This window comes from Anabrus simplex, chromosome 1 (assembly GCF_040414725.1).
Source record: "Anabrus simplex isolate iqAnaSimp1 chromosome 1, ASM4041472v1, whole genome shotgun sequence".
In the NCBI taxonomy this organism is placed as follows: Eukaryota; Metazoa; Arthropoda; class Insecta; order Orthoptera; family Tettigoniidae; genus Anabrus; species Anabrus simplex.
In genome coordinates, this window is record NC_090265.1 from 1,589,387,376 (window position 1) to 1,589,408,165 (window position 20,790).

The 20,790-nt window shown below is 38.9% G+C and overlaps 1 protein-coding gene across 3 annotated transcripts in view; it reads left to right on the plus strand.

Moving 5' to 3' along the window:
- Positions 1–20,790, plus strand: part of Sec31 (secretory 31) — a 386,738-nt gene that overhangs the window by 354,511 nt on the left and 11,437 nt on the right. For all 3 annotated transcript variants that reach the window (XM_067138230.2, XM_067138232.2, XM_067138231.2), the window contains one exon: positions 12,015–12,086. In XM_067138230.2, the coding sequence (XP_066994331.2) occupies positions 12,015–12,086 (72 nt within the window). The remainder of the gene's footprint in view (positions 1–12,014; positions 12,087–20,790) is intronic.

Here is a 20,790-nt window from a genome sequence, read left to right on the forward strand (position 1 = left end):
GAAAATGAAAATTCACAGCCTGTTTCCAGTCATTTGACCAGGTCAGGGATGGAATGAATTTAAGCCCCCATCTAGCAGTAAGGATAGGAAATGTGCCAGCTGCCGAAGCTTGTCACACTCCTCTGGGGCAGTGATAAATGTCTGACACATGAAATGAAATGTTAATGGAAAGTGTTGCTGGAATGAAAGATGACAGGAAAAACTGGAGTGCCCTGAGAGAAACCTGTCCCACCTCCGCTTTGTCCAGTACAAATCTCACATGGAGTGACTGGGATTTGAACCACGGTATCCAGCGGTGAGAGGCTGGCGTGCTGCCGCCTGAGCCATGAAGGCTGCATGACTGGTAGTATTAATGATTATTATTTTTAGAGGAAGTACAAATGGACAACTGATATTTGTCACCGCTAATCAGAAGAGGAAAAAGAAGAGGTCAGATCATTCAAAGGATGATGGTATCAGCAAAAGAAAGGGAAGGACTTGAAGAGCATGGAAATGAATGATACCCTAGGCCTCACAAACCTGAGACTGCTCAGGTTGAAAAAGAACAAGAGTTGAACAAAGGAGGTCAGAAAGGATAGAATAAAGTGAGAAGTCAGGCACAAGTAGATAGAAGGCTAGCAAACTGATTTATTTTACCTGGCAATGTTAGGGACACATGTCCTTGTCTTACACTTGTACTATAAATACACAAATATCATGAAATCCAAACCTAATTCCTACCCTGCTATATTAAACTAATAGGCCTATACATAAATTATCCAATATTCTACACTGTTTAAAAGCAGTAAATGGACATAATACTTCCTAAATACAGTATAGAGCAAACAAGGGTAGCCATCCATGCTGCTTGCCGCACATTGGTAAATGAGAGCATGGTCATCATCACACCAATCCTGTTCGCCTGTAAAAAACCCATTAACTTCAGTGAATGAATAATCATATTGAAAAACAATCAAATTTACTCTGTTACAGTAAGTTTTGACACTGCTCTCCCTTAGCCTGTAGACAAGTATTGTAGCACCGAGCTCGATAGCTGCAGTCGCTTAAGTGCGGCCAGTATCCAGTATTCGGGAGATAGTAGGTTCGAACCCCACTGTCGGCAGCCCTGAAAATGGTTTTCCGTGGTTTCCCATTTTCACACCAGGCAAATGCTGGGGCTGTACCTTAATTAAGGCCACGGCCGCTTCCTTCCCACTCCTAGCCCTTTCCTGTCCCATCGTCGCCGTAAGACCTATCTGTGTCGGTGCGACGTAAAACAACTAGCAAAAAAAAAAAAAAAAAGTATTGTAGCATGTGATGTAATTCCAGTCGACTCTGCAATTGAGCCTCATGAATCTTCAAAATGTCAGTGTGAATTGCATTTGAAAGTCTATAGTACATGAAAATGTGTTGTTCAACACTTAATTCAGAAGCCATGAAGTGCACTACCTGTAAACCAATCAGTAACCGCTGTATAAGAGGCAATTAAGCTGTACGGAAGTTTATCATGACTAGCTGAGACCAGAATATTACTGGGCAAGCTATATGGATCTGGTTGGCTACTATTGCACCATCCACTTGCCCGCGGACATGGCACAGGGAATAACCAGTAATAATCACTACCTTGGGTGCATAATATCAAGTGATAACAGAATACAGCTGGAATTAAATAATCGTATTCAGAAATCCAGTCAATTCTGTCAGCAAGTTCGATATCTGCTCTGAAATAAACAAAGTGCCACTAAAATCAAAACAAACTCTGTTTCAAACATACTTTGTCCCTATATTGACTTATGGGTTGGAAACATGCACAACTACCAAAAAAGATGTCAGCAGACTTCAGGCTTCAGAAATGAAGTTTCTGAGAAGCATGCTTCAAAAGACTAGGAAAGACAAAGTAAGAAATGAGAAAATTACAGAACAAGCTGGAATATATCAGTCCCTGAAGGAGACCATAACTAGGGTACGTTTGCGATGGTTTGGTCACGTCAAACGTATGACAGAAAGAAGAATTGCAAAACAATGGTTGCATACTGAGATTACTGGAAAGAGACCTGTTGGATGACTGGACCAAGTGAAGGAAGATATCACATCCAAAGGAATCAACTGGGATGAAGTCTCGAAGAAGCAGTGGTACACGAATAGACTAAAATGGAGAGCGCTCGTAAACCACACCCAGAAACTAGAGTGGAAACTTGATGATGATGATGATGATGATGATGATGATGATGATGATAGCGTGTGTCCTTTGGAGAGGCCTGGTGCGGATCTTAAATCGATGCCGTATTAGGGGACCTGTGTGTCTGTGAGGGTGGCACCGTACCTAAAAGGAATTCTAATGCTGAAATTGGCACAAATACCCAGCCTCTGAGCCACATGAATTAACTAATGAAAGTCCGGGACCCGGGATCCCGTGGACAAATTATAAGTTCATGTTAAAAACTTGGAATAAGGATTGTTGAATTAGGGAATCACGACTGAGTACTGAAAATGAAAATCCACAGCCTGTTTCTAGTCATTTGATCGGGTCAGGAATGGAATGAATGAAGACCCCATCTAGTGATGAGGATAGGAATTGTGCTGGCTGCCAAATTCCGTCACCCTCCTCTGGGGCAGTGATTAATGACTGACAGATGAAATGAAATGATATTGGAGGGTGTGTTGCTGGAATGAAAGATGACAGGGAAAACCAGAGTACCCGGAGAAAAACCTGTCCCACATCTGCTTTGTCCAGCACAAATCTCACATGGAGTGACCGGGATTTGTACCACGGAACCCAGTGGTGAGAGGCCGGCATGATGCCGCCTGAGCCACAGAGGCTCACTACTGAGTACTACTGCTACAAATTACCTATAATTGTATAAACATGGATGATGATGATGATATGTGAATAACTACAGAGGCATATCTCTTCATGCAGTTCCTTATGAAATCTCATCTAAAGCGCTTCCTCGTTGTTGGTGAATATTAAGCTGGCTTCTGTAAGACATGCTCTTGCAGTGAACAGATCTTTCACTCAAGGGTGTCACTAGAATCAGATCTCTTCCGATATCTTCGTGCCAAACTACTTGCATTGACTTTTATTGATTTCAAGAAGGTCTATGACTCACTTGACTGATTCAGTCTTTTTTATATCCTCAAGCAGAAGGGCGTGGAGAACAAGACTCATTCCATCTTCAAGCAAACTCCGACAACACCTATTTGCAAGTGAAATTCATGGGGGAAGTCTCTAGATGCATTGAGATTAAGAGTAGTGTTCCTCAAGGCAATGTGTTCTCACCCATTCTTTTGAAATGTTTTCTTAAAAAGGTCATCCATCATTGGAGAAACGGACTATCTAATAATGGTATTAGGCTGGTCACTGATTCCTAAGCCGTGAACATCGACTGGCTTGCTTGTGCAAATGATGTCGTCCTAATGGGAGTTGACTTGAACATCGCCCGTCTCCAGCTTGAAACATTACGAGAAGTAGCTGAAGTTATTGTTTGTCGGATATTTTGATGTTTGACTATCATAATACCATTTCATTTCTTGGTACCAAATATGGAAAAGTCAAACATTACATTCATTTTAAGTATTCTGCAGAGAGCATTTTCTTTAATGCATCTGAGTGAGAAGATGAATTGGTGCAAAGTGCATGGAAACGGCTTTTCACATCTGCAAACCCACTTATCAGTCCAGATCGATCTTATAGGAGACCAAGTATCACTCACCACTACACCACAGTAGTATGTCCTGAAGCTTAACATGCTGCTGAAAGTTTGGCCCTCACCCACCAAGATGAGATGGAGAGGATCCAAAGGAAAGAGAGGAAATTTCTAAGAAACATCCTCGGCTTACACCAATCTAATGAGGACGAATAGCTTAACATGCTGCAGAAAGTTTGGCCCTCACCCACCAAGATGAGATGGAGAGGATCCAAAGGAAAGAGAGGAAATTTCTAAGAAACATCCTCGGCTTACACCAATCTAATGAGGGGGAATATCGCCGGAGATCAAATGCAGAGCTGTACTTTAAATTTGAAAAGTTCTCACTTGTTATGAGGAAGCACTGTTGTATGTTTTATGGTCAACTTTCTTGAATGGCTGACACCAGAGTGTCCTGAAAAATTTGTGATCTTCTCATGACTTGAAAGGTGCCACTGCATGGGCAGCTGCAGTGGATGAGGATCTCGCTGGTGCCTTGGAGACACTGGTTTAAGAAAGAAGTTTCAGGACCTGGGAACACGAGTTAAAGAATCTTCTGGAATGAGTGAGAAGATGACCTGGTGCAAAGTGGTCCAAAGAACAATTCTCCATCAAGATGAAAGAGTAATGGATATCCAGAAAGGCTGAAAAGTATAAACCATTGTTCTACGAGGCCAAAATTATATGTTTAAAAATAATTTAAAAAAATAATAATTGAGAATGAAGAAGGAAACCAGATATTCTGTCAGTTCATCCCATGGAGATAATTTGAGCATGATCTTTAAAGCTTACTTGGTTTGGGTTCCTTTGATCTCTTGCTGAAGGAGGTTCCTTTCATGGCTAGTCACAACAGTGATGGAATTGTTGTAGGTTGAGCATTTACAGAATGTTTGGGAATAGCGAGCATTGTCATGTTCAGTGCTGTGGTATTTTTCTCATGGTGTTTAGAAAGGCTGTTAAATCGTTCCTATAGGTCAGTTGGGGAATGTAGGTTAAGGGTTCTGTAAAGAGCAGTCAAGGTATGTAGCGCGCATATGTCTTCAAGGTGTAGTCATCCGAGATCAACATAAGGCTGGGTAACGTGGTCAGAAAATTTCGAATTTCTTATGTACCATACACAAGCATTCTGTGCCAGTTGTAATTTATCTCAGGAGTTCTTTTTTTTTTTAAACCATGTCACAATAGTTGAATATTGGAAGAACAGGGAATTCGGCTAGTTTTATCTTTAGACTAAGTTCAGAAGTCAAGCTTGAAATTGTTTAATACATATAATGTGACAAAAACAAATCTAAGCAAACCAAACCCAATGGCGTTACAGCCTCAATGGGTCTTGGCCTACCAAGTGACTGTTGCTCAGCCCAAAGGCCTGCAGATTACGAGGTGCTGTTGTTGGCATGATGAATCCTCCCGGCCATTATTTTTGGTTTTCTAGACTGGAAAAAACACATCTACTTATAGATATTATCTGATCCAACCAAGAGAGGTGCTGGTCAGTAGTTATCCCAAAACTTAGTTCTGAAGTCGTATGTCAAGGAAGGACATGCAGTCATTGTTAGAAATGAGTTTGGTGGCCAATTGCAGTGGTCTGGGATTTGTCTGGGTTTAGAAGTAGTCTTTGCTGGGAAGACCAATTGCTTACTGCTTCAAGATCCATGTTACTGGTATTTATTTGATTGCTGTCGAAATGTCAACTGTGTTCGTGTGGATATATAATTGTATATCGTCAGTGTAAAAGCAAGTGGAAGCAAGACTAGGACTCAGCTAAGGGCCTCGCGGCTGCCATTCAACACTCCCTTTTTGAGAGCTCGTGGGATTCCTCTTTTAGTTACCTGTTATGACAAGTAGGAGATATATTGTACCACCCCACCCATGGGGATATTTCATGATTGAAGAGGCCTAGAAAGCTTGAATATTTTAATATTATTAACATTTGTTCATTAGTTTTATATATAGACCTGCTCGTAAATGAACTATAATGAAGTTTTGCTCTGTGGAACTACTAGTACGAAGGTTGATCAAATATAAACTGGACTTTTGTTCCTGACATCAACAGTTTTTAGGACTGGCCCCGCACTTCTGCTATGCTTAGGTAGGACCGTTAGGAGTGGGGAGAGCGTGCTGTTAAATATTTTCTGCCATTTTGCCAGTAACGCTCACGATGTCAGAGCAACAGGTGCACCCTTCCACTGCGCAGTGCATAATTATAACATTTCTTGCTCGTGAGGGAGTTACAGCAGCGGAAATTTGACAGAGATTGACTGCACACTTCGGTGATCAAAAGTTGTCAAGGTCGCATGTGTTTGCCTGGCAACTGTTTCTTATGATCGGCGAGGCATTTTGCTGATTGATTTTTTTGCATGAGCGACACACAATCAATGCTGCATACTGCTGGGAGCTGTTGAACAAGGCGAGGGTTGCATATCGCCGCAAAAGATGAGAACAACTGATTTGACAGGTCATCCTCCTCCACGACAATGCACGGCCCCATACTGCAGCTCTGACTCCAAACTACAGGAAATGCACTGGACTACACTTGATCATCCTCCTTACAGCCTGGACTTATCGCCCTGCGATTTCCATTTGTTTGGACCGCTTAAAGAAGCTTTAGGAGGGCAACAATTTGAAGATGACAATAATGTGGAAGACTTCGTGCGCAGCTGGCTGGTGACAAGACCCTGTTCTTTTTACGATGAGGGCATCAAAAGCTGCCCATACACTGGGAAAAATTTATTTCAAAAGCAGGAAACTATGTGGAAAAATAAATTGTAATTGCCTTGTGTTTTTCAATAAATGAATTTAAATAAAAAATAAAATCCCGTTTATATTTGACCCCCCCTCGTAGAAGCTCACTTTCAGTGCTGAATTTTTTCAGCCTTGAATCCTGGCTCAGTTTGTTTACTTTTACTGTTGCTTCTTTCTGAGCAAAATTTTAACTCCCTCTTCAGACATTAGGATTCTAAGTGATATTGTTAATATGATTGTAATTGTAGTAGTTATAGTATTAGTAGTAGTGGCACTTTCAGGTTTTATCCCATTCAGGAAATTAAATTATACTTTGAAAGAGATGTAGAAAATCTGGCCCATTCTCATTGATCACAGTAGTGTTTTTCCTTCTGTAAGATTTCTGTATTTACCTAATTTACACCTGACTCCACCCAGCCAAATTCTACTATACTACTTCTCTCTATGACTGGCTTGAAGTAAATCTGTAGAAACAAATATGAACCAGTGAATGATGGTATATTTGACATTAAATGAAGAGTTGTTAAAAAATAGCCCCCTTAATGGAATTTGCTATGATTAGAGAAATATGAATAGAGACTAAAAGACTTGCCCCTGTAAAAGGAGGAGTGTGTGTTGCCTTCCATTCATTTTTTGGGGCGAGGAAAGCAACTTGTCAATCAAGTTGCTAGAAGGGTCCAAGGGGCAAAAGGAGGTTGGTACTGGAGAAGGCAGGATTCTTAGACATTTCATTAGTAACTATACTTTTATCATTTTTTGAAAAAGAAGGGACTATTGTTGGATTCAAAATTACGTAGAATCTAATTTAAAACTCACCAAAATTTATCTCTTTTCTTTCTACATTTAAATGTGGTACAAATTTTTTAAAAATGTATTTAATGCTTCACATATTTTTTCAGGATTAAAAAAAAGGCTGTTTCTTGACCTTGTACAGGTGAAGCCACCAGGTCATATCCAAGTTTTAACACAACCTAGCTCCAAGCGTTCTTAACCAGCTTCTGTAATTACAGACTTAATCCTTTATTAATAAAAGAACTATCGTCAGTTTAGAGAAGGGGAGTTTATTCATTGCTGGGAACTTTGATGAAGTAATAACTAGGTATAATGACACACACACTCCGCTGGGCTGAGTGGCTCAGACAGTTAAGGCACTGGCCTTCTGCCTCCAACTTGACAGGTTCAATCCTGGCTCAGTCCAGTGGTATTTGAAGGTGCTCAGCCTCATGTCACTAGATTTACTGGCATGTAAAAGAACTCCTGCGGGACAAAATTCCATCATCTCGGGGTCTCCAAAAACCATCTTCTCTACAGAGCTCATCACTGCTCTGGAATATATGAAGGAAAATTCTTCCTATTTGAAAGCACAAGCTTTCAAGAATTGTGGTGCAACTATTGGTTTTTTGAAATTTGCAAGGAAATGATCCGATATTCATGATGTAAATAGTTCTAATGCACCTCACCATAAGGAGAAAATGCACTTTTTTGACATAAGCGACGAGAGACTGTCTTTGTGGGAAAATTAATTTATGAGCTATCTGGCGGGAATTCAGAAACGCAGTGAAGAAAAGGCTAGTGGATTTCTGAGTAAAGAAACATATGAAGTTATTCTATTGACTATTTCTTTGGCACTCAGCCTATATGCAGGTGTTTGCTCAAGGACACTCAGGCTAATTTTTGTGATTTTCCAAAGCAAATTACAAAAATTCAACACGTAAAGAGTTTAACACACATTAAAATAAAATTAATCACACTAATACAGGAAACTATGAGCATTTCAGAAATGAATATACCTTGGACGTGTTGTTATTGGTTAAGCCCAAAAAAGTTATTAAATTTCGAAAATAAATTAAAAAAATTTTTTTTTCAATGACAGAAAAATTAGACATTGTTGCGTCTTCCTACTTTACTCTTAGACATGAATAAAAGAACATTTAATTCTGAATAATTTGATATCAATATGATGTGTGTGCTGCAATTCACTCATGAAGCATTGCACAAAAGTTATTCGGTGTACATGTAACAGTCATCGATGTCAGCGCCTCGCGGTCTGATGCACGGTGAGCAGTTACGACCGTGTCACTTCCCACATAACGGGAATCACTTTCGGCAAAAGAAGGTCATTATTACTGTCTAAATCATCTGAAAATTCAAGGATATCAGCCTCATTCGGCCTTGAATATGGCCTAGCCATTACTATAAAAAGATGACGCAAGCACGTGCAACAACGGAGTTATGAAAAGGAGTAAAATTGTAGTTTACGAAGTACATCGAACACACGATATACCAAAGAAACAAAATAAACTATAAACAAAACTCATAGCAAGATCAACTTGTTGTATTCATAAGCCAATCAAAACATATCCACACAATAACAACTTCAAATAAACACAACATAAACATTCACGGTCAGTAGATTTCATTTGTCGAAAATAAAAATATTTTGTAGGGCTGGTGGATATATCTGTTGAGTTAAACGCAAATTCGACGCTTTAATGTACCGTCACGATCAACTGTTACGATTTAACAGCTACGCAAATGACCAAAATCCGTAAATAAGATAGAGCCGATGTATCGGCGCCGTGAGCGTTTTGGCCATAACCTCTCGCGCCGATAGATCGGCGCGCTGAGTGCAAAAGGGTTAAATATATCAAGTACATTCTCTCCTCTGGTGGAACATTTAACTGCGATTCAATAGAGAATTTCTTTAGTAAATAAAGGCATATTTCAGGAAGTAATGATATGCTGGATTGTAGGGCAGTAATATTCAGCATAAACAGTATATTGAAAACAGTCTTATTTTCATTATCATCCCACACACAGAGAAATAAAAGAGAAAATGGAAACAAAGATCACATCAGGAAAGAAAACACAGTTTTACAGAGTATAGCCTACAGTTCTATAGAGTACTCTTCCAAGCTCAGTGACAAAAATCTTAACCTTAATGAATCTTCACATAAGTTCAGTTATTCACAATATTATCCTGTATGTTCTGTTATGTTTACTGTAATTTTCATGCACTTACCGTTTATCTAAATTTCAGGTCTTGGATTTGTTACTATGGAACAAGAATTGATGACGTATGTTGGAGATTTTATAATACATCAAGTGCAGAAGGAAACTCAATGTAAACTGTGCTATCGGCTTATTAGCAAGAGTAAAATTAGTTCCCCGCTGACAGATTTAATTTACATCAGAGATGCTTCGGATGAGCTGTGTTATCCAACTGAAGAATTAGTATGGATAGTGTCCATAATTTTCTAATTCATGAGCGAAGTTGCAAAGTTTGTGTCTACCAGTGTTTAAAACTTTGACTGACATTCTTCTGCTTGTACTGACAAAATCTTGTTCAGTAATGTACACCGCATCTTCTGACAGCAGTCATAATGAGCAGACATTAGTAGACAAATAAGTTTGAGTGGTGTCTTTAAAAGTAGGAAAGATCACAATATGAAGATAAAGTTGGAATTCAAGAGGACAAATAGGGGCAAATATTCATTTATAGGAAGGGGAGTTAGGGATTGGAATAACTTACCAAGGGGGATGTTCAATAAATTTCCAATTTCTTTAAAATCATTTGAGAAAAGGCTAGGAAAACGACAGATAGGGAATCTGCCACCTAGGCGACTGCCCTAAATGCAGATCATTATGATTGATTGATTGATTGATTGATTGATTGATTGATTGATTGATTGATTGATTGATTGATTGATTGATTGATTGATTGATTGATTGATTGATTGATTGATTGATTGATTGATTGATCAGTTGCAAGCTGATTTGTAAAATTGCAATTCCTATCTTTCTTGAAAATCTTGTTTGCGAAACAACAGAACGACTTGAATGTGTTAAGTACTCAAATGGTAAACCTTTTAAGTCAGAAGATATCAGTAGAAAGGAAGACAGTGAGGGACATCCTAGCAGTGCTCTGAGATGAGTAGTGGAGGATTGTAACACTACTGCATGTACAGGGTTCCTGCTGGAGTGACGAGGCGTTATAAGCATAGCAGACGGTGATGTCCATACTGATGTATGGATGTGAGCCGTGGCCATTAAGAATAAGAAGAAGAATAAGATTGATGCAATCAATATGTTTTGCAGGAGAAGGATGTTGACAATTCCATGTGCTGATCACTGTACAAATAACTCCATCTTAAGAAAGCTTAAAATTGAAACGAGGATCTGAGGCTATGTTCGGCTCCATGAACTGAAGTACTTTGGTCATGTAACAAGGAGAGGATGACAAAAAGAAGAAGATGAAGAAGAAGTTGATCATTCAGTGAATAACCAAAGAATAGAGGCCACAAAGAAGAGTCCTAACAAGGTGGATTAGCAAGATTATCAGTATATCTGGAAGAACAATGCATGACCTAATAAAGCAACTCAGTGACAGGGAATCATGGAGAAAAAGGATCTAAGGTATCACAATGACCACCACACCTGCTATAGGAGGTCAGGTTTGAAGAAGAAGAGAGAGGTGGGGGGGGGGGACCAGTTGAAGCGATTGTAACGGCGCTTATGGTGACTTCATTCGATTTCCTTGTATTGATGTAAGAAAACATTTCTTTTCAAAATTTATAACATTTTTATTAGTGAAGGTAAAAGTCTATAATTTCAGAAGCATATAACTATATTTGGTTATGATTGGATCATAAGGTTTTATTGTATGTGTAGAAAGTTGAAAAACACCATCTTTATCTGATCCTATCAAAATATCTAAATCATTAAGTATACAAAAAAATGTTCTATACCCCTTCTAAATGTAAAACACAAGAAGATAAATTTTGATTTAAGTTCAGAGTAGCCCACTCATTCAGTGTAAAAAGTGGTTTAAACTCGAGTGTACACAATTTTTCATCTGGTAATAGTACGATTCTTGTGGGTTTCTTCAGTGTTGTCTTTCACTATTGATATAATTAGCAGTTTTAGGTGTAGTTTGCAGGCAATAATCAACTGTGCATTTTGCTTTACTCCATTGGGATTTCACTAGACTTTTCTTCCTCTCATACATAATGGTGGTATCAGAATATCTGATTATTTTCTGCCCTTAAAAAAAATTCTCTCTCTTATTATTTTGATTGTCTTTCTTTGATTAAAAGTAAATACAGAGTACAGTAAAAGTGGGCATAAAAAATCCTTGAAAATATACAAAATATTGTTCTGTATTACTTCTAAATGTAGAACATAATAAGATAAATTTTGGTTTATTTTAAATTCAGGTCAGCCCACTTTTTATTAAACTTTAACGGTAGAAGTTAATCATTTTTTTAAAGTCAAGATGATGACTAGTTTTCAAGTGCATGATTTATTCTTTTTTAAGTTTCTAAATACTAAACACCACACATGGTCAGTGCCACCCATTGTCTGTGTCTAGTTTTCCTGTATACCTGGTATCAGTAATACTGTTTTACGAATCAAATTGTTGCCAGGGATCCTCTTAGTACACACATTATCACCATGCCCCATGTTTTTCTGTGGATCTCGAAGATCCCTTAACTTATGAGCATGATTCTCCTTTGGCTGTTGAGTTGGTAATTAATGATGAAAGGTAATAACGTGTCTTGTATTCACCAGTGTTTGAATAAAATTATATTCTCTTTTTCATTTCAGCAATCACGTCGGAAATTGGAGGATGTGGCTAGGAAACTTGAAGTTTTGTATGATTCACTCAGAGAAAATAAGGCAAGTGTGTTTTCTCATGTGCCATAGTAAGGCATTTCATTTTTAAAAATTAAGTTATGATTCATAGAGACATCTGTCTAAGGTATTGGTATGGGCAGTAGATTAACATAAATATAATTATGGTTGTTAGAAAGAAATAGTAATATAAATCATATGTTCAACTTGAAGTGTTGATGTATGAGAAAACACGAAAGAAAAATAAGAATCCTAGACAATCTAATACTCCTATATTCATTTGTTGTTGTTTGAGTCGTCAATCCATAGACTGGTTTGATGCAGCACTCCCTGCCACCCTATCCCGTGCTAACCTTTTCATTTCTGCGTTATTGCATCCTACATCTGCTCTAATCTGCTTGTCATGTTCATGCCTTGGTGTGCTTCTACCGTTCTTACCACCTACACTTCTCTCAGAAACCAACTGCACAAGTCCTGGGTGTCTTAAGATGTGTCCTATCATTCTATCTCTTCTTCTCATCAATTTAGCCAAATTGATCTCTTCTCACCAATTCGATTCAGTATCTCTTAATTCATGATTCAATCTATCCATCTCACCTTCAGCATTCTTCTGTAACACCACCTTTCAAAACCTTCTATTCTCTTTCTTTCTGAGCTAGTTATCATCCATGTTTTTGTACCATACAATGCCACACTCCAGATGAAAGTCTTCAGAAACATCTGTCTAATTCCTATATCAATGTTTGAGGTGAGCAAATTTCTTTTCTTAAGAAAGCTCTTCCTAGTCTGCATTTTATGTCCTCCTTACTTCTGCCATCGTTAGTTATTTTACTACCCAAGTAACAATATTCATCTACCTCCTTTAAGACTTTATTTCCTAATCTAATATTACCTGTATCACTTGCCTTTCTTCGACTGCACTCCATTACTTTTGTTTTCGACTTATTTATTTTCATCTTGTACTCCTTACCCGAACCACACCCGGGCGACTGGAGTGGGACCTTGATGATGATGATGATGATGATGACTCCTTACCCAAGACTTTGTCCATACCATTCAGCAACTTCTCGAGATCTACTGCAGTCTCAGATAAGATGATAATATCATGAGCAAATCTCAAGGTTTTGATTTCCTCTCCGTGGATTGGGGGAGGATAAAAAATATACCATGTTTAGAATTAATTCTTCATCATTACTATAGATTCAGTATGTTAAAGGGAGAAATGTACTGCTGCACTATGATGGCAAAAACTGTAAGAATAATAGTTAACACCACCACTGTAAGGTCGTGCATATCCTCATGAACATATCAACTATCATCTCACCACTTGGTACCATAACCAGATGGTCATATGTTAAATTTCTTAGGATGTAGCAACTACAAATGTGGTAAGACGAACATCGGTTCACCAGAAACCATGCCATGTCACAGTAAATATACAGTATAATGAATACAAAATTAACGCTTAAACATCAAACAATACTAACTTAGTTCACTACATGGTTTGGGTCACATAGCTGTGAGTTTGTATTTGAGAGGTGGCTTTGAATCCCACTGTCAACAGCCCTGAAGAAGGCTTTCCATCGTTTCCCATTTTCACACTTGGCAGATCCTCAGGCTGACACTTAATTAGGGCCATGGTTACTTCCTTCCCAATTTAGCTCTGTCCTATCTCATCTTTGCCGTAAGATCTGTCTGTGTCAGTGCGACGTAAAATAACTAGCGATAATAACAATGCTGACTTTAGAAAACTTTGTTAGGTCTATTTCTATTATGATTTGTTACTGTAGTTTAATGCTGCTAGAGAGATGGTTAATTGTTCCTGTGAATGCCATAAAATAAAAATACAGTAAAGCCTCGTTAATTCGAAGTCGTTGGGACTCAAAAATCGGACTTCGAATTACGTGATTTCGAATTAACCGCCAATTCGCAATTCAGAAGTACCAACCATTGCCGCGTTACAAAATATTCTAAGGCCCGTTACTGCATGCAGTTAACCTTGATTCACATTTTATACCTTTCAAATGCCATTAAAAAAGAACTATTTCCAAAATGTATCCAAGAAGGTGCATTTACAGTATTCAAATAATGAATTCGGATATCTCGCTGGTAAACATAACCTCACGCAACGCAAGAAAGAAAAAAGCACGATTCAAAGGCGAGGAGAAATCTATGCTGGCTCCCATGTGCAAGTGCTTTATTAATTGGATTACTATACTGTATGCATTTTAGATGCCTTGTATTTACACAGAAAGTACCCGATGACCTTAAAATTGAACTTTCTTATGACTCTATCCTTGTACGATTTCTCGCCATGGCACTTCAGAAATGTAAACACTTGCCACGTCACAAAGTATTCTAAGACCCATTAATACATGCAATCACCTCGATTCACAGTTTAAACCTTTCAAATGCCATGGAAAAAACTATTTCCGAAATGTATCCAACAAGGTGCATTTACTATGTTCAAATAATGCACTTCGATAAATCACTGACAAACATAACCTCACGCGTTGTTGTTGTTTGAGTCATCAGTCCATAGACTGGTTTGATGCAGCTCTCCATACCACCCTATCCTGTGCTAACCTTTTCATTCACGCAACGAAAGAAAAAAAATAGCACAATTCAAAGACGAGGATAAATGATGCCGGTTCCCCTGTGCAAATGCATTATTTTTTGGATTTCTGTACTGTTTGCATTTTCAGATGCCCGACGCCCTTAAAACATTGTGCTTATCGAACTTTCCTATGATGAGGGGATAAAGTTTCTCGCTTCCATGTGCATTGCAACGCACTACTATGACCCCCATCCTTCACCATTGTACGATTTCCCGGCTGGCAATTTCTCCTTTAAAACCATAAGACCATTTGGGTTCGCATTAAAATAAAGCAATGCAGTTTCACCGGTAATGACAATATTGTTCAGTGCCTACGAATCTACTATATAAGCCACGTTTTGTTTTTCAACTGTCGGCATCGCCAGTGTTCGCGGATTCTGTTTTTCCGCGTGATATTACGGCGTTCCTTAAAAGGTTGAATACAAAATAATTCCGATTTCATTCAACTTAGCAATCATGAAGCGCACTGTAGACCCTCCAAAGTGAGTGTAAGTGCAGAAAGCTACCCCTCCACGTTCCGGAACGCGCGTTCTATTATGACGTGGAGCGGATAAATTTCGAGTTGAAATTACTCTAAAATATTATTGTTTTAAAATGTAAAGGCAGTTTCGAATTAAAAGTCTGAATTTCGATAATGGGGCCGACATTGTACTTCGAATTACGAATTATCCGTATTTCGAATTAAACAATTGTAATAACATGCAAAACTGTATCTCATGTTTCCGGGAACGAGAGCTTCTTCGAATTAGGCGGGATTTTGAATTAACCGATTTCGAATTATCGAGGTTCTACTGTAATTGTATGGCCTCAGCTTCTATGCAGACTTTTTGATTTGATATCATTTAGGCTGCTTGCTTCAGTTTTGTTTTATTCTACAAGATGGCAGAGAAACCAGACTTCTATTTGGGTAATTTTTGGCTGAGTTTAAATAAGTCAGGTAAGCACCAAATGCATTGCCACAGATCTTTTACATGCTGACATTGTACAAATGGAGTATTGAATGGGCATGTATCCACCGTTTAAAAATCCAGCTACCTCTGCTGGTTTTGAACCCATGATCTTGGAATCCAGACATTGACAGTCTACCACTGATCCATGGAGTTTGCCTGTGAATGCTCTGCTGGACTATCAGAAAAATGTAAGCATTTTGCAGGGGTTTCTTATGCAGAGAATGATTTACTTTGCATACTGATCAACCCTGTGAATGGTTTCGACCTTGTATCTCAAATGTGAGGAAAGAGAAATATCACAAGGAGAAGAGATTATAAGAATTTCTTTCCACGAAAAGGTAGAGGCTTAATGGGGAGACAACTGAAATTCCTTATTGGAAAACCCCAGGCATACTCTCAAATTTTAAATAAGGAGAATGACCGAGCTCGATAGCTGCAGTCGCTTAAGTGCGTCCAGTATCCAGTATTTGGGAGATAGTAGGTTCGAACCCCACTGTCGGCAGCCCTGAAAATGGTTTTCCGTGGTTTCCCATTTTCACACCAGGCAAATGCTGGGGCTGTACCTTAATTAAGGCCACAGCCGCTTCCTTCCCACTCCTAGCCCTTTCCTGTCCCATCGTCGCCATAAGACCTATCTGTGTCGGAGCGACGTAAAGCAACTGGCAAAAAAAAAATTTTTTAAATAAGGAGAATGAATGAATTGCTGGAACATTTATCATATTTTCTCACATAATTAACGCCCTTGCATAATTTACGCATCCCAATATTTTAGGGTCCAAAGTGGAGAAAAAGAAATGTTATTTGATGCACCCAGTTCCGAAACAAAGATGTCAACTACTCAAGTAGCAGCCTTCCTATTGCGAAATTGGGCATTCCAAATACTGTACTGGGCAATGTGCTATTATCATTCGATAGGAAATATAACTGCACTAATCAGTGAGAGAATCAGCACAGAAATGACCAGTGACGCTCTATTCCAGTCTGGTACAAGCATATTTTATGAGTGTTTCAGGTACAGGACATGCGTTTCTTGTGATCTCAAAATTGTTTGTTAGTCCACAGTGAGCAAGAATTCGAGTAATACTACATCATATAGATTCATGGTGATCAGTTATGCCAAAACATATGGACATAGGGCAGTGGACCGCAAGTATTCAGTGTCCGAATGCAACATACGCTATCATGATAACATAGAAGCGCACTTCAAGTGACCAATAAGTCTCGCAAAGCATTTCACGGACCAAAAGGCGGCAAGTTTCTGCAAGTAGAGGAGGATCTGCTTAAATATATGATTTCATTAGGCAGTGTTGGATATGATGTTTCTCACGAAATGCTGTATTTTAAAGGACGAGAAATAGCTGCTGCGCATGGAATCAGTGTCTCAGATTTGAAGGTTAGTCGCGGCTGGATGATTAATCTCATGAGGAGAGATGGAGTTTCTCTTCGACGAAGAACAATATTATGCCAAAAACTGCTGATTTCAACCATAAAGTAATTGATTTTTACCGCTTTGTCATTGAGAAGCGTAAAGTAAAGTTTTCCCAAATAGGAACCGCAGGTCAGACACCTATCAGTTTCCATATGCCACAAAGTCGGAACAATCGATAAGACAAGGACATAGAGTGTTATCGTATGCACTAATGGATGTTAAAAATTAAATAACTGGAAAGGAGGTTCAACCTATTCAATACTCAAAAGAAAGAAACGTAGCAATCACATTTCTATTTAAATGGGACCGGTTTCGACCTTGAGTGTGCCGCGCTGGTCACCGGGAGCTGGCGGCTTTCTACTACAGATCTGTTCGTCTGCGAATTCAAGCCTTTTTGATCTTCGTATGTTGATTAGTAGTGTTGTGACTTTGTGCAGGACAGAATGTGATGTCGTGTCTTTGTGCCTAACAGTGTGTGGAACTGACCTCCAACATTCATAAACATTTTATATGTTTTTATGGCTGATGATGACCTAGACTAAGGTCGAAACCGGTCCCATTTAAATAGAAATGTGATTGCTACGTTTCTTTCTTTTGAGTATTGAATAGGTTGAACCTCCTTTCCAGTTATTTAATTTTTAACATCAATAATTTCAATACGGAACAATGAAATTTTTATCTTTAAATGCACTAATGGAAGCGAAGAATAATGAAGTACTGCAATGTTTGCTGTAACAGCTGATGCCAGAAAGCTTACGTTGTTCTAAAATGAGAAACAATGCCTAAAGTAAAATTTCCGCATTTGTGTCCAAGAAAAAGGGTGGATAGACACATCATTCGTACAAGATTGGATATGAACAGTTTGGGTAAATCGAGTAGGATCCCTCCTTCGATGCCCGGCCCTTCTCGTGTTGGACAGTTTTCTGTTCTTTTTGCCGGTATCTCGTTATTATGTATTTGCATGAATTGTACTTTTATTAGTTCCAAGTTTATTTCATTTCGGGTTATATTGTCAGCTCGTAACGGGAAGAATATTTTCCAGTGTCGGTACTTCATACCCATGTGTCCAACTTACCTGATGTACCGGTACCTTATTTGACGTCAGAAAAAACCTCATGCCAGAATTTTACGCCAAATGACGATAACCGCAAATGAGTTGAACCAATTGTGTTTATATTTTATTTGATGTATCTTTTAAATGTAAATGAATTGTAAATAATTTTTAGATATCTGAATTCCTTAAATAATTTACGCATCCAATGTTTTCGCCTGTATTTTTCGTCAAAATAGTGTGTTAATTACGAGAGAAAATATGGTAATAACAACTTAATGAGTGCAGTGGTAAGAGTTCTACACTAGCAGATGATTTTATTATAAGCATACTAGCAAGATAGCTGTGCTTCGCTACGGTTTTAAATTGCTGTTGACTGAGCCTGTAAAATACATCCTCAGTTTGTTTGTCAAGCTGTTTTGGGGAATGATTATTAATTTTTGTATCTAACACACATTTGAACCCCGTACAAAAGAACCCTATCTTATTTAACATCTAGGATGTAAAAGCAATCAGCCTTTGAAATTTAGTTGTTGTATGTCAAACAGTATTGGAGGAATGAAGGTTTGGTAAGCAGCTCAGCTGGTGCAAGTCTTTCTATTTGACGCACATGAGCGACCTGCGTGTCTGGATGTGGGATGATGAGGGAGAGGGTGAAATCTGGTGTTGGCACGTAGCCTACTCCTGTTGAATAACACCTAGGGGTCTGCTCAAAGCTTTACGTAATCACCATCAACAGCATCATATGCCCTCACTCCCTATGAACACTGTGGAGAGGTTTGGAAGTGAATCCAGGCTTTTGGTATGCAATCTAGTGATTAGAAATTGTTTACCACCACCTCTCCTACCCCACAGGCCAACATTCTGATGGTGAAATTTTTTTCAACGAACAGAACTCGAACCTACTAACTGTGGTGTCAGACCATATAGATGATGCCCTAACAATCATGGCCACTAGATGGGCTATGCCTATAGTACATCATTGGTATCCATCCTATAAATAATTAACTCTTCTACAAATTAACCATTGCCAAAATTAGGATTATTAAATATGGTATAGAAAATATTCAAACCTTTCTGTACTATTTTCCCTGTAATTTTCAATTCCTTTAATAATAATAATATCAAGCACCATATGGCCTGTCTCAAAAATAAGAAAGCGCCGGGGGAAGACTCAGTGGTAGAACTATGGAAATATGCCCCAGAGGAATCACTTGACATCTTGCAAAAGCAAATAGAAGAAATTTGGAGCGAGGAGACCCTACCTGAAGATTGGAAAATAGCTTTGATCCATCCGTTACACAAAAAAGACAGCATGAAGAACATCAACAACTACAGAGGAATATCTTTGCTACCCATGACTTACAAAATTCTGTGACTTCCATCCTGGAGCGTTTGGAAGCACAAGTCGAACATCAAATAGGTGAATACCAAGGAGGGTTCAGAAAAAGTCACTCAACAGCCGAACAGATCCAAAATCTCAAAACGATCATCAGATATTGTATACTAAAGTCCAAGCAGTATGTGTCTGTCTTTGTTGACTTCAAGAAAGCGTACGACATCATTGACCGGGAAGTCCTGCTAAACATCTTAAATTAATTTTGAGTTAATTTGAAACTGTTGGCATTAATTAGAGCCACCCTGACCGATACAGAATCCAAGGTGAAGTTCCACAGATGTCTCTCGCATTCCTTTGACATAAAAACAGGAGTCCGACAAGGTGATGGGCTATCCCCAATACTCTTCAACTGCGTTCTTGAAAAGATCATCAGAACCTGGCGGGTGAGATTACAGGAAACCAGCTGCAGTCCACTAAGAATAGGAACCAAATCCGTGGGGACCACAACAGACTGCTCAGCATTTACCGATGATATTGCCGTTCTCTCAAACGACGTAGAAACTGCTAAAGCTCAAGTCGAAATATTAAAGGAAATTGCCGAACAAACTGGTCTTCAGATATCGTTTGAGAAAACAGAAGTAATGACTAACATCAAAGAGGCCCCACCAAAACTCCATACAAAATACGGGGCCATCACCCGAGTCATCATCATCATCATTAGTCGTTGTGCTCATTACTGAGCATCGTGAACTCATAACTCCACCATTTCCGTGTTGCAACCTTGACAAGATGTCTCCATCCTGAGCGGTTTTCACATTTCGTTAATATGATCTGAAGTGGTAGCCCAGTGATCTTCTTTGCCTGATCTATCCATCTGCTTGCTGTTCTTCCTCATGGTCTACTGCCTTCAATTTTGCCTTGTAAAATTATCTTTTCCAAGTTCTCTCCATCTCGTCTTAGAATGTGGCCAAGGAACTGGAAGTAACGCTCACTCACACGGGAAGATAGGCGTTTCTTGATGCAGAGTTCATCCAGAATGGAAACATTAGTTCTTCTTTCTGTCCAGGGTACACGTAACATTCTCCGCCAACACCACATCTCAAAGGCATCAATGCGTTTTTTGTCTTTAGCATTCACGGTCCAGGTCTCACAGCCGTTCAAAAAGACGGAGAACACTAGTGATTCTACCAAGCGCATCTTTGTGGCTTTTGATATTGCCCGGTTCTGCCAGATCTTAGTAAGTTTAACCATTGCAGCACGACCTAAGACAATACGTCTTTTTACCTCTTTATCACAGCTTCCCGTGTCATTGATGACAGACCCCAAGTATACCAATTCCTTAAATATATCCAGGTCCTTTAGG